The following is a 13,099-nucleotide window of genomic DNA, read 5'->3' as shown; positions in this document are numbered from 1 at the left end:
GAAAGAGATAAATACTGAACACTGACCCCACACCCACCATTAGACACGCTCTGTCAATAATTAAATCACCTCTCATTGTAACCTTTATAAGCACAGACTCCCTCTTTGGCCAGTGGCTCATTTTCCACCAGGAAAGTGGGTCCATCAAAAGCGTGACTCCACCAGTGAAGAAAGGCTGTGCTGATTCATGTAGTTTGCATCCTGTTCTTTCATTTTGTGCTAACACAAACTCTTTTAGACTGCAGATAGAGCAGTGTGAGCAACAAAGTGACTCTCAACAACAGTGAGCAAAAAACTGTCCACAGAACATCACACCAGAGTCTGGTGTGATTCCCTGATCAGACAGATCAGGGAACTGGGTGACAGATCCTGTTCTGGAACCCTTGGTGTCTAACAGATATATAAGATCCAGGTCTGCCCTCTGGAGCTCAGAGCTCAGGAAGAATGGGGAACCGGTAAGCGTTTTCTCTGTCAGACACTGTACAAAGTGTTTTAGGGGAACCATCTCATTTAATCCTTACCTACTCTAGGATAATCTCTAAAGAGAGAATTCAGGGATGGCAGTGGCCTAAGACCGGCCAGTCCGAGTAGTGCAAAGAGCTCTCGAGAACCAGTCCTGACCCTTGGTTTAGGCTTGGTCAATGTGACCTTGCGCAAGTCATGGTCTTGCAACTCCAAGGCCATAGTCAGCGTCTGTAGGGTGGGGATTTCCAGATGTCCCCCTCCCCAGGCTTCAGGGGCTGCCCTGGGTGTTGCAGGGCCTGTGGCAAATAAGGATGGTTGGTGACTGAGACCAGTGGGAGGGGTACAGTGAAGTCAGTAAGGAGGGGTCGAGGGAGAAGAGGGTCCTTGGGGCAAGAGCGTCATAGACACCCTCTTTCTTCCCCACCCAGCCCTCTGCTCCTCTCATCCTGGCTCCAACGCTGCCACACCGAAAATCTCCTGAACTCCAAAGATCTGCATTCTCTCCCCCAAGCCGGGCGCCTGCACCCCGCTGTCCCAGCAGCGCGACTTAGGCTTCCGCTTCTTTGGCCTGGAACTCGCAGAGCTGGTCTCTACTGCTGTCCGGTCCCCCCTCAGCTCGTCACCACTTGGTCTACGCCGCCTGCATTCTCTGTGTGCGGGGCCCGCCAGCACTGCGGGGAGAGTCCGGGATCCGCCCACGCTTCTCCCGGCTCTGCGTCGCTGTCTCCCTGAGTCGCGCGCAGGCTGCGTGGCGGTGCGAGCCGGGCGGGCAGCCATGGCGCTGCTCACCGGGAGGTAGTGGGGCTGGGCCCGGGGAGACGCGGGGCCGCCATGGCCCGGCGGCGGCGCCGCGCCTGCATCGCGCTGTTCCTGGTGCTGCTCTTCGCCTTCGGTACTCTCATGGGCCTGCGCACACTCAAAGCTCCGGACGGACTACCCGCGCTGGGCCCGGGCCTGGAGCTGGCACCCTTTGAGCGACGTCCAGAGGGGGCCCCCGCGCCCGCCGCCCGGGCCCCGGCCGCCCCCGCCGCCCCGCCGCCGCCGCTGCCGCCTCGCACCGCGGAACCGCGCAGTTCGGCCGGGCCGGTCCCCGCGGAGGCCGAGTCCGCCCCCGGGCAGAGTCTGCGCGTCTACTCGGACCTCCACGCCTTCTACTACTCGTGGTACGGGAGCCCGCGGCGCGAGGGCCACTACATCCACTGGGACCACGTCATGGTGCCGCACTGGGACCCCAAGATCTCGGCCAGCTATCCCCGCGGCCGTCACAGTCCCCCGGACGACCTGGGGTCCAGCTTCTACCCAGAGCTGGGGCCCTACAGCTCCCGGGACCCTAACGTGCTGCGGGAGCACATGACCCAGCTCAAGGAAGCCGCCATCGGTGAGTTCCCCGGACCCCTCAGCCTTGCCCATCTTCCCCATTTTCGTTCCACATCTGCTGTCCTGTCACCGGCCTTTGATTCCATTCAACCTCCAACTTGACTTCATAGCCTTTCCTTCCCATTACGGGCCCACTACGCGGCATTGCGGCTTCTTTTTAGTATTCCAATTGCCTTTCTGGACCCTTCTGACCCCCAATTCCAGACCTTCCTACAGGGTGGAGCAGCTAGGGGTTTGTACCAGAGCTGTCCTGCATAGTGACAGCAAAGAGAGGAAGGCAGAAACTTCAAATCTGTTGGGCTTTTGGGTTCCAGGGAAGTGAAAATCTGGGTTTTCTGGTTCCTCAGGAGTCTGGGGTTCAAAGGAATAAAGCCGGGTATGACCTCTGCTTTCACATCAGGTGCAGGGAAGAGCAGCGGCTCTTCTTGCTTTTGCTGGCTGTAGAGAGGAAAGTTTGCCCATGTTGTATGACAGACCCTGCTTGGGGGTAGAAGGAGCTTTTCATTAAGTACCTATCCACAGGACAGGTCCCTGGGAGTCTCCTTTGTAGGCTAGCATGTTCAGTTGGTTCAGATTTTATTACTAAATTCTGCTACACTTTGTAGTACATTTTAATATCGTACCTGGAGATGGTTTGTGAATGACGGGGAAAACAAGGAATGACAAAGAGAGGGGTGAGAAATATTCAAAGATAAACAAGACAGGGGCCATCCTTCAGGTTTACAGTCTAGAGTCACAGTCAAGTCACGGCAAATGCTCTTGAGAAACACCAAGATGACTTTTTGCACAGGCCTCTACTCTATGTGAGACATCAGAGGTGATCCTCTTTTTGGAAGGTAGGACTGGGGCTTCTGGGTGGGTGTGGCATGGCCACCCTCTCCACTTCCTTCTGCTATTTGCTGATGGAACCAAAAGCCTTCTGACCTGCTTGGTGCTCTATGGCTCTCCTGGCCAGAGCGATTCAGCACTGCAGGCATGGACAGCTCCGAAGCTCTGGGATTGGTTCTGCAGGAAATGAACCTGGCAGAAGGTTTCCATGAATAGTTTTTCAGTTGGAAATCATCTGCCAGGAAAGAGAAGTCTGTTGAGGAGTACTCTGTACCTTTAAAGTGTCTTCTATGTTGTGTTTCAGGCGTCTTGGTTCTCTCTTGGTACCCACCTGGCATGGCTGATGATAACGGGGAACCCTCAGATGATCTTGTACCTGCTATTCTGGATACAGCCCACCAGTACAACATCCAGGTGAGTCTCAAAGAAGAGGTCATGTGCTCTCTCATTCTGGAGACTCCTCCTCCTCTGCCTACAGGGTTAAAGCCCCTAGGGAAGTTCTTGGCTGTAGTCCAGGGATGGCAAATAGGGAGCCAGTGTGGTGTTGGGGAAGGGTTCTCATAAGCATTGCCTGTGTCACACTTACTTTCTTTATTTGAGAAAAATAAATATAGGATAGATGGGCGACTAAATAAATACCACTTTTTATTAAATAACAACAGAAATTAGTTTGGAGATCCTGACCTTGGATAAAGGCTAGGCAAGTGCTAAATGGACCTACAGATTGAATTCTGGATCCAACTCCCTAGCAGGAGGCAGCGCTGGGCCTCAGAGTGGGCCACACACAGGTCATCAGCTCACCTTCAAGTGGAAGGACATGAAGCAAGCATGTGGTTATTTTCACTGAATGTACCAATTAGGTCAATCTCCACAACTGTGGCAAAGGAAGAAAAATGACAGGAGCTACATGTCCCATTCCTGAGTCCACCACTATCACATTTAACAGATCAAGGCACTTTTTCCTATCAACACAGCTTCCCATTGTTTCAGGCAGCTAGTGCCAATCACTTGGAACTGGTACATAGGTTGAAACCTGTCAGCCATCCTGTAGCAGCCCACCAGAATGATTCCTAGATGCCCTGTTGTGGAAGGTGAGCAAATTTCTTGTCCTTCTCCTTTTTTTCTTTTTGGTCTAGAAAGATAGTGTCAGTCTTAACTCTATTGTGCCCACCATTGCCAGGCTTTCTCCTGAACTCAGCTTCCCCTTCAGACCGTGTTTGGAGCATGAGCCTTATTTGTTGTGGCCCCTGGACAGACACTCTCTTGACCAGTAAATCCTTTGTTTGTGGCAGGTGGCTTTCCATATCCAACCCTACAAAGGCCGGGATGACATCACTGTACATGACAACATCAAGTACATCATTGATACGTAAGGCTGTTCTGGGGGCTAGGTTTCTTTTTATTTTGTGTGTGTGTGTGTGTAATTTATTTTTCAGGTATAGTTGGACACAATGCCTTTATTTTACTTATTTTTACATGGTGCTGCAGGGCTAGGGTTTTAATGGGGATCAAAATGGAGAGAAAGGGATAAAAAGTCTGGAGGGCCAGGTCAAGAGATCCAACCTGCATGTGTTCCCAGCAGCTGTTTCGTAGTAAATTACTGGGTTTAGCAGGGTACAGTGGCTCACATCTATAATCCCAGGCACTTGTGAGGCTGAGGCAGGAGGATTGTAAGTTCAAGGCCAGTCTCAGCAACTTAGTGAGGCCTTGTTTCAAAATTAAAAAAAAAAAAAAAAAAAAAAAAAGAGTTGGGGATGTAGCTCAGTGGTAAATTGCCCCTGGGTTCAATCCCCCAATACAGGAAGAAATTAGTGGTTTTGAAGTCAGGCTACCTGGATTTCAATTCCAGTCCTGGGGACTCTGTGATCAGAGGCAACCTGAATCTGTTAGGCACTTTGCTCTTGGACTTCTATGAGAAATGTGTTTAACTCAATAAAAGTGTTTGCCGGGGGAGGGGTGGTGGTGCAGGGAGTGTAGCATGTAGCTTACTTAGCATGCAAGAGACCCTGGGTTCAATCCCCAGCCCCCCTTTCCCCCTGAAAACTCTGCAAAGATAAGGGGTAAGGGGAAAATCCAGAAGACTGGCAAATGTCAAGGCCCTAAGATGTGACAAGCCTGACATGACAGGGAACAAAAGGCCAGATGGGTAGTGGAGATGGGTGAGATAATGGCAGGAGTGGAGGTAGGCAGGGTCAGATCAAGCAGATGGGACCTTATAGGTGGTGATAAACTAGCAGTCAGATCTGCTTTACATTTTAAAAATAAAAATTGTATTATAGGAAGGTAGAAATGGAAGACTGGAGACCAGTTAAATGGCTAATGCTGCAGTTCATATCAAAGATGGTGGTGGTGTGCCTCAAATGGGGAAGTGAGGTTTAGTAATGGCAAGGCTGGGGAAAGGAAAGTGAGGGACAAGGTTCTTGCTTAGAGGCTTGGTAAGTCCAACTATGCAGACTAGTTGAATCCCAAATTGTGCTATGGGCATTGAGAACAATCCCAATGTGGCTGCTTCTAAAGCTGTGCTAGTTTCTTGCATCCAACTCAGGCTCCTTCCTCCTGCTCCTCAGATATGGATCCCATGGTGCGTTTTACCGCTATAAGAACAGCATTGGCAAGAGCCTCCCACTCTTTTATATCTACGACTCATACCTAACATCCCCTGAAGCCTGGGCCCACCTCCTGACACCCAATGGGCCCCACTCAATCCGCAACACTCTCTATGATGGGGTCTTCATAGCACTACTGGTGGAGGAGGGCCATACCCACGACATACTTGCTGCAGGATTTGATGGCATGTACACCTACTTTGCCTCCAACGGTTTCTCCTTCGGCTCCTCCCACCAGAACTGGAAAGCTGTTAAGAACTTTTGTGACGCCAACAACCTCATGTTCATTCCAAGTGTGGGGCCTGGCTACATTGACACTAGCATTCGACCCTGGAACAACCACAATACTCGGAACAGGGTCAATGGCAAGTATTATGAGACAGCCCTGCAAGCAGCCCTGACCGTGAGGCCTGAGATTGTTTCCATCACCTCTTTCAATGAGTGGCACGAGGGTACCCAGATCGAGAAGGCCATTCCCAAGAAGACACCAACACGCTTGTATCTGGACTACCTGCCTCATCAGCCCAGTCTGTACCTAGAGCTGACCCGCCGCTGGGCAGAGCATTTCATAAAGGAGAAGGAGCAGTGGCTGATGTGAGGGGCCCATGAACAAGAGCATGAGGTGTGCTGGCTCAGCTGAGGCTGTAGGTACTCAATGGTCCCCAAGTGAGCAGCTGAGTGCTTCTGGGTGGGCCATGAAGCCAGGGCCCCTATAGAAGAGTCTGTTCCTCAGGCAAGCAGTGCTGGGGTAACCTGTGATGGAAAGTGAGGTGGTGTACCCAAGGGAAGAGTGGAGGCTGGCAGGTGTCTTTTACTTAGCCCAGGCAGCTCCACATCCTCCTCAGAACACTTTCATACAACCTCTGCTAGCTTTGAACTCTGCTGCAGGTGGTGGTTATCTAGTGGAGTCACCCGACCACTGCTCTTGGAAGGATTTCAGGGTTCTGAGCTAGTATGCACCCTGCTCCTTTCTGCCAGCCTCCCCACAACATTGTCTTCTTGGAAGACAAGCAACCACTTCTAAGACTTTCTAAAAGGAAACTTACAGGTTGAAGCTCCTCCCAGTAGATTCCTGAACCCAATTACCAGGAAGTCGTCTTGAACATTCACACATTTATTCAACACTCACAAACTGAGCACCTTACTATGTGCTAGGTGCTGGGGAAAACTTGACTGAGGAATGGCTCCTGTCCTTCTGAAACTTACAGGAATCAGCCTTCCTTATTTGGTGTGGCCTTGTAGCTAGTGCTTGGGCACAGTTTTAAGTTGTTTTTTTTTTTTTTTTTTTTTGGCAGTTGTACCCAGTGCTGAGAGTTCAGTTCTTTTTCCTCGAAGAAAATACCTCTGTGCTCCAGAACCTACTTTTTCTGGGATGAACTTTCAGTTCCAGGCAGAGTAGTAGGATACCTTTTCCCTTTAGCTGCCCGAACTGAACAAGGCCCACTTGTCAGAACCGCTTTCAGTGCTACTGTGATTTTTGCCCTCAAGACCTGTTTCTGACGTGAGTCAGATTCTGGGACAAAAATGATATATGGGCTGGGCTGGCTATAGTTTTAGCACAATGAAGAGTGGGTTTGCTTAATAAGTTACTAGTTTACCTAAGATTTCTAGAGGGTAGAGTTAACAAACCAGTGTTTATCTACGAATAAATTGCATTTAAAACAGGATCCTGAACACATTCTTGGCAAGATCCTTAGGATATACTTGAAATAATGTATGTTGCAAACCCCAATACTAAGAGTATTTTAAGACTGAATCACAATTCTGGGAAATAGGGTACAAGTGGAAAGAGAAGAAAGTGGACCCCAGGTCCTCTCAAGGATGTCTAACTCCAGTTAGGTAACTAACACTAAACCCTTTCAGACAGATAAGCAGCTCTGGCCACCTAGCTTGTGACTTCGTTGGGAAAGCCAAAACAGGCAGGGACACTTGAAAGTGCTGGATGTTGACCTATAACAATTTTGTTTCACACACATACAATTTGAAAAAGACAGCAGGGCTGGCAGGAAGGGGCAGCCATCCTTACACATTGTGGATGCAATGAAACTTGATTTAGTTCTTCTGAAGGCTATATCAAGAGCCATAAAAGCATATATACATTTTTGACCAAGCAATCCTACCTTAAGGAATTTACTTCAAAAGAAAAATAAACCATTTATAAGAATGTTTAATAGCATTTTTTAATAGTAAAGAAAAACAAAGCTCAAATGCCCAACAATAGTTATGTCTAACATTTGGTATACATACTGAACAAAGATAAAAGGCTGCTGAGTAAACACTGGAGTTAAATAAAGGCATATACATATAATCAACTATAATTTATTTTATAAATAAATAAGAAAAAGTCACTGGCTGAAAAGGATTTGGTTTCCAGTATTATTTAATTTGCAGCCCCCCACTCCCCCATCAAATCTCCCTTCAGGCCAAAATGACAACTCTCCCTGCCAGGCAATCACAACCACCCTACTGGCCCCACAGATTTGGAGGAAAATGTTTGGTCTGCAGTTCTACAATTTTTATTTTAACCTGGTTCCAGCTTGAGGAGCCAACAAACTCTTGCTTTTGGTCACCTGACTTTTTGGTATTGGTGATTGAATCCGGGGGTTCTTAACCACGGAGCCACATCCCCAGTCCTTTTTGAATTTTGAGACAGGGTCTCAAGCTGATTAGGGCTTGGCTAAGCTGCTATGGCTGGTCTCGAATTTGTTATTCTTCTGCCTCAGGTTACTGGGATCACAGGCTTGAGCCACTGTGACCAGCTTACTTTTCAATTTAAAAGACAGAGGGAGGGAGAGGAGAAACTGATCAGATTTAAGACCACCCTAGGAATGTTCTTAACCTTTTTATTCAGCTTTGCGCTGATGTATGCAACCACAGAAGAAATATAACCTTCCCACAAAGTGGTTAAACCAGCAGCTTCTGGTCTAGTATTCAGAAAGACGTGTTGCCTAAAGAATAGGCTAGTGTTGTGGCTCCAGTGGCCTCTGCAAATGAGGCCTTGACAACCACCAGTGGACAGACACATAGTATCCAGCACTGTCCTTGGGTCCTTCTCCTGAATTTCATGGGCAGGACCTGTGTGAGGGGAGTAGCCCGTACTTCTGTTGGAGAATGGCTGTAGTGCTTTCCAGGGCACTGAGGAGGATACAGAAGACAGTTACAACCTGACTTCTCAAAGCCCTGAGTCTACCAAAGCCTGGTGACCAGGGATCTCTCAATTTACGGTTTAATGCTCTGTTTATCAAACCCTTGATGAAACCTAAAAAAGCCAGCAAACACCAGCAAATATAAATTTAGTCCCACTGCACCTTCCATTTCTCCATGCCTACCAGCACCCCTCACAGCAAGATGGGAGTGACAACCTTCGTTTTGTCAAAGCTATTTTTCATCTTCCTAACCTCCTTCAAATTCTACTCCTCCAACTTACCATCCTGGACGAATGATGCCAAACTTTCCAGACACAGATAAGTCAACCACAGTAGAACCAAGGCGATACTCAGGGCTCTGACCATCCCCAATTTGTCCCCCATCAATGACCAGGGACAAATGAGGCCAAAGGTCTTGGAACTCCTGTGGAAGCAAAGGAAGAGCATGGCCATAATCTTTGGCATCTGCAATGATGTCACATTGCACACATGGCTCATAAATAAGACAGAGGCTGCAGTTTTAAAATAGGAGACATCTCCCTCTGGGCAGAGGAAGGAGCCTCACTTAGTTAAGGCCAGCTGTTCTAAGGCCCTGTGTTAATACCTAAGATAGAGAACCCTTTGGAGTCTGTAGCCTTCCAAGTAACACACGTCTAGAATTTAAAGAAAAACCTTGCTATGCCAAAAGGAATTTCCACACACTGCTTAATTAGGGATGTATAAATACAATGACCGGGGTTCCGGGTGGGGATTAAGATGTGGTCTTTAACCCTGGACTGTGTGACAAATAAAAATCATATTATCCAGGTCTATAAAATAAAGGGCCTGAACTAGATGACCAAGGATCCTTCCAGCTTTAGCACTCTGATTCTGGACCTTAATGGAACTTTGGATCAGGACAGGGAGAGAAAATAGGTACATGCCACCATACTCAATCCTTGGGATGTGGGAAGAATGCTCCTACCACAACTGTGAACTGGATCATTAACTGAGCTAGAGCTTGCCCTACCCCCTAGTGAAGACATTGCAGTGGAATTAGGACTGGGAATTCAGGATGGGGGAGTCATAAATGGCAGTTATTGTGTTGGATGGGTCTACTCATTGCTAACAAATTAAAGAGCCTATATCACCTCATAAAATTCCACATTTGTGTTTAATAAGAAAAGTGAAATTTGCATCCTCATTTTTAAATTTTCCCTTTTTCTCAGTACTGGGGTGATTTATCACTGAGCTACTTGCCCAGCTCCTTTTAAGTTTTTAAATTCTGAGACAGAGTTTTGCTGTTTTCAATGTCAGGCCAGCAATGAATTTGCAATCTTTGTGCCTCCAGAGTTGCTGGGATTACAGGAATGAGCCACCACACCTGGCCATGTTCTTATTCATTCTAATCTAAGTAGCCAAAATGGGATTAGCATTGATCCTTTCCCTGACCTGGCTTGTGCAAAATGACAAGACCAAGATGAGAGCTTTCACTTCATCTATCTACCTACCTATCTTCCTTTATTCTCTCTCCCTCCCATCATACCGCTCTCTTGCTCCCTATTTTGTTGTACTGGGGAATGAAAACCCAGGTCTCTGCACATGTCAGGCAAGGGCTCTACCACTGACCGACATCCCCACCTCTTTTTATTTAAAAAATTATCTTGAGACAGGATCTCGCTAAGATGCGTAGGCTGGCCTCAAACTTGCAATTCTCTTGGCTCAGACTCCTGAGTAGCTGAGATTAAAGTTGTGCAAAAGGAGCTGGGCTTCTTCATCTATTTAAACAGCACTATTGTAAAAAAGACTTATAGCCTAACTCTTTAGTCTCCTACAACTGCTACCCCCACAAAAATAAGAAAACAATAACTTTATTTATCAGAATCTTTCCTATTACAAGACAAAATGAAGGAAAAAAAAAAAAAAACACTAGTTCTCCACTGCTTCTCAAACTTAAGAGATAAAACCTTTACATGTTTCAGATTCCTTTCCCAACCCATGCCAACGGGGTAGCCTTCCCTCTGCTGGACCCAAAGAGCAACTCTCCCACCAGGCAATTTCTATGTACCATCAAGCCCATTGGTTCAAAGGACTGGATGACTCTCACCTCAACATTCAGAGAACTGGCCTGGGAGCTGAGGTTGGCACTGGTGAGAGCAAGAGGTCCCCCAAACATCTGGGCCAAGTCCAGCATGAAGGCATGGTCAGGAATCCGGATACCTACAAGCTAAGAAGCAAGGGTAAAGTGGGGGATCATCAGGTAGGCTGGAAAGGGTAGGGGTTACCTTTGGTCTGGATCCCAATGAAACCAAAAATGACCAGGAAGTCTGGAGATAATTTGACTCACAGGAGTAAAGGGGTTCAGGTCTTTGTTGAGCTCTTCTGAGCGTTCCATCACCAGGGTCACTGGACCTGGCAACAGGTCTTTGAGGAGCTCCTCGGGTACTCTTACTTGGCAATATCTGGGAAATAAAGGAGAAAATCCACTCAAAATGAAGAACCCCTGGTGTGGTTCTTTCCCAGACTCGAGGCAGATCCAGGAAAGTTTTATGGGCCTAAAATGAAATCTGCCTGTCTCCCTGATTCCTCTCCCGAAGAACTCGAGAAGGCAGGGCTGAAGAGAAGGAGACCAGGCTTGGCGTCCACTGCCTGTCTCAGGGATTTCAACAACTGCATGGCATTATCAAGCCCCGCGTTTTATTTTCTGCAAGGCACTCGCTGCTAAATTAAGCTTCCAGAGAACTGTTTTCTTTTTCCCCCATGGCCTCCCCTTGCGCACAAGAGCGCCAAGAGAACAGGGAACTGCCGGCCTCTCTAGTTCAAGGCCTGGCATACATTAAGAGCTCAGTACACATTTCCAGTTCCGGATTCCTTGGTGAGCCTGGACAAGCCCCTCCCGCTCTATGCGCCTCAGTCTCCCAAGCCTGTCACCGGAAACCCCTCCCGCGGTGCCGCCCCCAGCGGGGCCGGGTCGGGGCGGCCTCACCTGTAGACGTCGGCCACGCGGCCCAGGCATACGGCCAGCGGCTTGGTCTCGCTGCGGCCCTTGAGGCGGTACACAGCGTCCAGTGCAGTCGAGCAGCTCGCCGAGCAGGCCAGGCCGTACAGCGTGTCTGTGGGGACGGCCACCACGGCGCCGGCGCGCAGCTCGGCCACGGCGGCCCGCAGTGCCTCGGTCCAGCCAGCGCGCTCAGGACTTGCGGCCTGCACGGCCCCATTTCCCGGGAGCCGCAACAGCCGGGCCCCCGGCGCCGCTAGAGCGGGGCTCGGCGGGCGGAGAAGGCGTCCGCTACGAGCGGAGCCCGTCGGCCCCTTGCTCAACCCCACGCTGGCAGCCACTGCGGCCCTCAGCCCCGTGCACGGTCGCGCCGGAGACATCCGTCTAGGCCAGCTTCCGGGAGGAAGTGACGCACCTAACCAACTTCCGGTCCGGGAGGCTCGGCCCCACCTCCGCGCCGGGCAGCTTAAAGGGACCGCGACCCCCAGGAGGATTGAAGGAGATCGGTGGGGACGGGGCGGGGCACAGCTTTGCGGAGCCCTAGCGCAGCGCTGGGGAGGGGGGGCGGCCGAAAGGGGGGCGGTGGTCGGGCCGCGCAGGCGGAGATGGAATGGGGCCCGGGCTCAGACTGGTCACGGGGGTGAGAGGGGGCCCGTCGGGGCGGGGGGAAGGGGCTCGGACCCCGCTCAAGCGCCGGCCCTGACCATCTGTCTCGCTCTCTCCCGGGCAGGGAGGCTGCCGGCGTGGACCGCGGGAAGGCGGGGCTGGGGCTCGGCGGGAGGCCACCCCCGCAGCCGCCCCGGGATGAGCGCGCCCAGCAGCTGCTGGACGCGGTGGAGCAGCGGCAGCGGCAGCTCCTGGACACCATTGCCGCCTGCGAGGAGATGCTGCGGCAGCTGGGCCGCCGGCGCCCGGAGCCAGCTGGTGGCGGGGTCAGTGCCCACCCCTGGGGGGTGGGGTCTGCTCACTTGCTGGACTGACCAAGCCTTAGCTTCCCCTGGAGGGTGGAAGAGCGTCTCCAGCGCTTTACCCTTAACCTCCTTTAGTCTGGGCGAGAGGTTTTTAAAAAGTTAAGTACTTGATCCAAATGCCAAGTGGCCGTATCTTTGCGGGGCCTAATCCAAGGCCTTTCCTCCCAAGCTCACTTTTCCCCCTTCTGTTGCAATTAGAACGTCTCAGCGAAACCCGGAGCGCCCTCCCAGTCATCAGTCTCCGCCAGAGGTGGCTTTCCAAAGGATGCTGGTGATGGAGCTGCGGAGCCCTGACCATCCCCGAGCTGGACACCCTGACTTTTCTCCCTCCCCAGGGCTGGCGGCTGGACTCTGAACAACTCCCTTCAGTAAATGGGCCAGTCTTCACTGAGTGTGGCTGATACTTGGCCCTCAGCCTGGAGTGGCAGCTCTGCTAGCAGCTGGGTTCACTCCGACTTCATCCTGGCTGAAGGCAGTGCTGGGCTTTGAAATGTAGCCAATGAATACCCAGTCAGATTACTCGGATTTGGGCTGACCAGCAGTGCTCGCCAGAGTGGTCTGGCCTGCTTTGGGGGTTCCAGGTGGTATTACGTGTCCATTTCATCCTTTGGGGGCTCTTAGCCCCAAAAAACTTTCAGCAGAGCCTTGATTAAAAGTAAACCTGCAGACTCTCCTGGTGACCGACCTTTCCTTTCTGTCCCCTCTCCGAGACTGATGACTGGGCAGGGG

At 50.5% G+C, this 13,099-nt stretch overlaps 3 protein-coding genes across 4 annotated transcripts; 2 read left to right on the top strand and 1 right to left on the bottom strand.

Moving 5' to 3' along the window:
- Window positions 1-618: 618 nt before the first annotated feature.
- MANEAL (mannosidase endo-alpha like) lies at window positions 619-6,749 on the top strand. The gene is made up of 4 exons (XM_081306620.1): window positions 619-1,843; window positions 2,975-3,084; window positions 3,963-4,039; window positions 5,238-6,749. The coding sequence occupies exons 1-4, from the start codon at window positions 1,297-1,299 to the stop codon at window positions 5,872-5,874; spliced, it is 1,371 nt and encodes a 456-aa protein (XP_081162746.1). The 5' UTR covers window positions 619-1,296; the 3' UTR covers window positions 5,875-6,749.
- Window positions 6,750-7,449: 700 nt separating this feature from the next.
- On the bottom strand, window positions 7,450-11,779 carry YRDC (yrdC N6-threonylcarbamoyltransferase domain containing; the record flags this gene model as incomplete). The annotated part of the gene is made up of 5 exons (XM_081306621.1): window positions 7,450-8,411; window positions 8,704-8,846; window positions 10,509-10,628; window positions 10,749-10,863; window positions 11,388-11,779. 5 exons carry the CDS (start codon window positions 11,777-11,779, stop codon window positions 8,339-8,341), a joined length of 843 nt encoding a protein of 280 aa, XP_081162747.1. The 3' UTR covers window positions 7,450-8,338.
- LOC308656016 (uncharacterized protein C1orf122) lies at window positions 11,776-13,043 on the top strand. 2 transcript variants are annotated; one of them, XM_081306623.1, is made up of 3 exons: window positions 11,776-11,905; window positions 12,130-12,331; window positions 12,569-13,043. In XM_081306623.1, exons 2-3 carry the CDS (start codon window positions 12,284-12,286, stop codon window positions 12,662-12,664), a joined length of 144 nt encoding a protein of 47 aa, XP_081162749.1. In that variant the 5' UTR covers window positions 11,776-11,905; window positions 12,130-12,283; the 3' UTR covers window positions 12,665-13,043. The 2 variants fall into 2 exon arrangements, with proteins under 2 accessions (XP_081162749.1, XP_081162748.1); XM_081306622.1 differs by lacking the exon at window positions 11,776-11,905 and adding an exon at window positions 11,911-12,039.
- Window positions 13,044-13,099: the final 56 nt, after the last annotated feature.

The sequence above is a fragment of the Spermophilus citellus genome (assembly GCF_964194105.1).
Source record: "Spermophilus citellus genome assembly, chromosome: 9".
In the NCBI taxonomy this organism is placed as follows: Eukaryota; Metazoa; Chordata; class Mammalia; order Rodentia; family Sciuridae; genus Spermophilus; species Spermophilus citellus.
This window is presented reverse-complemented; position numbering and strand designations above follow the sequence as displayed.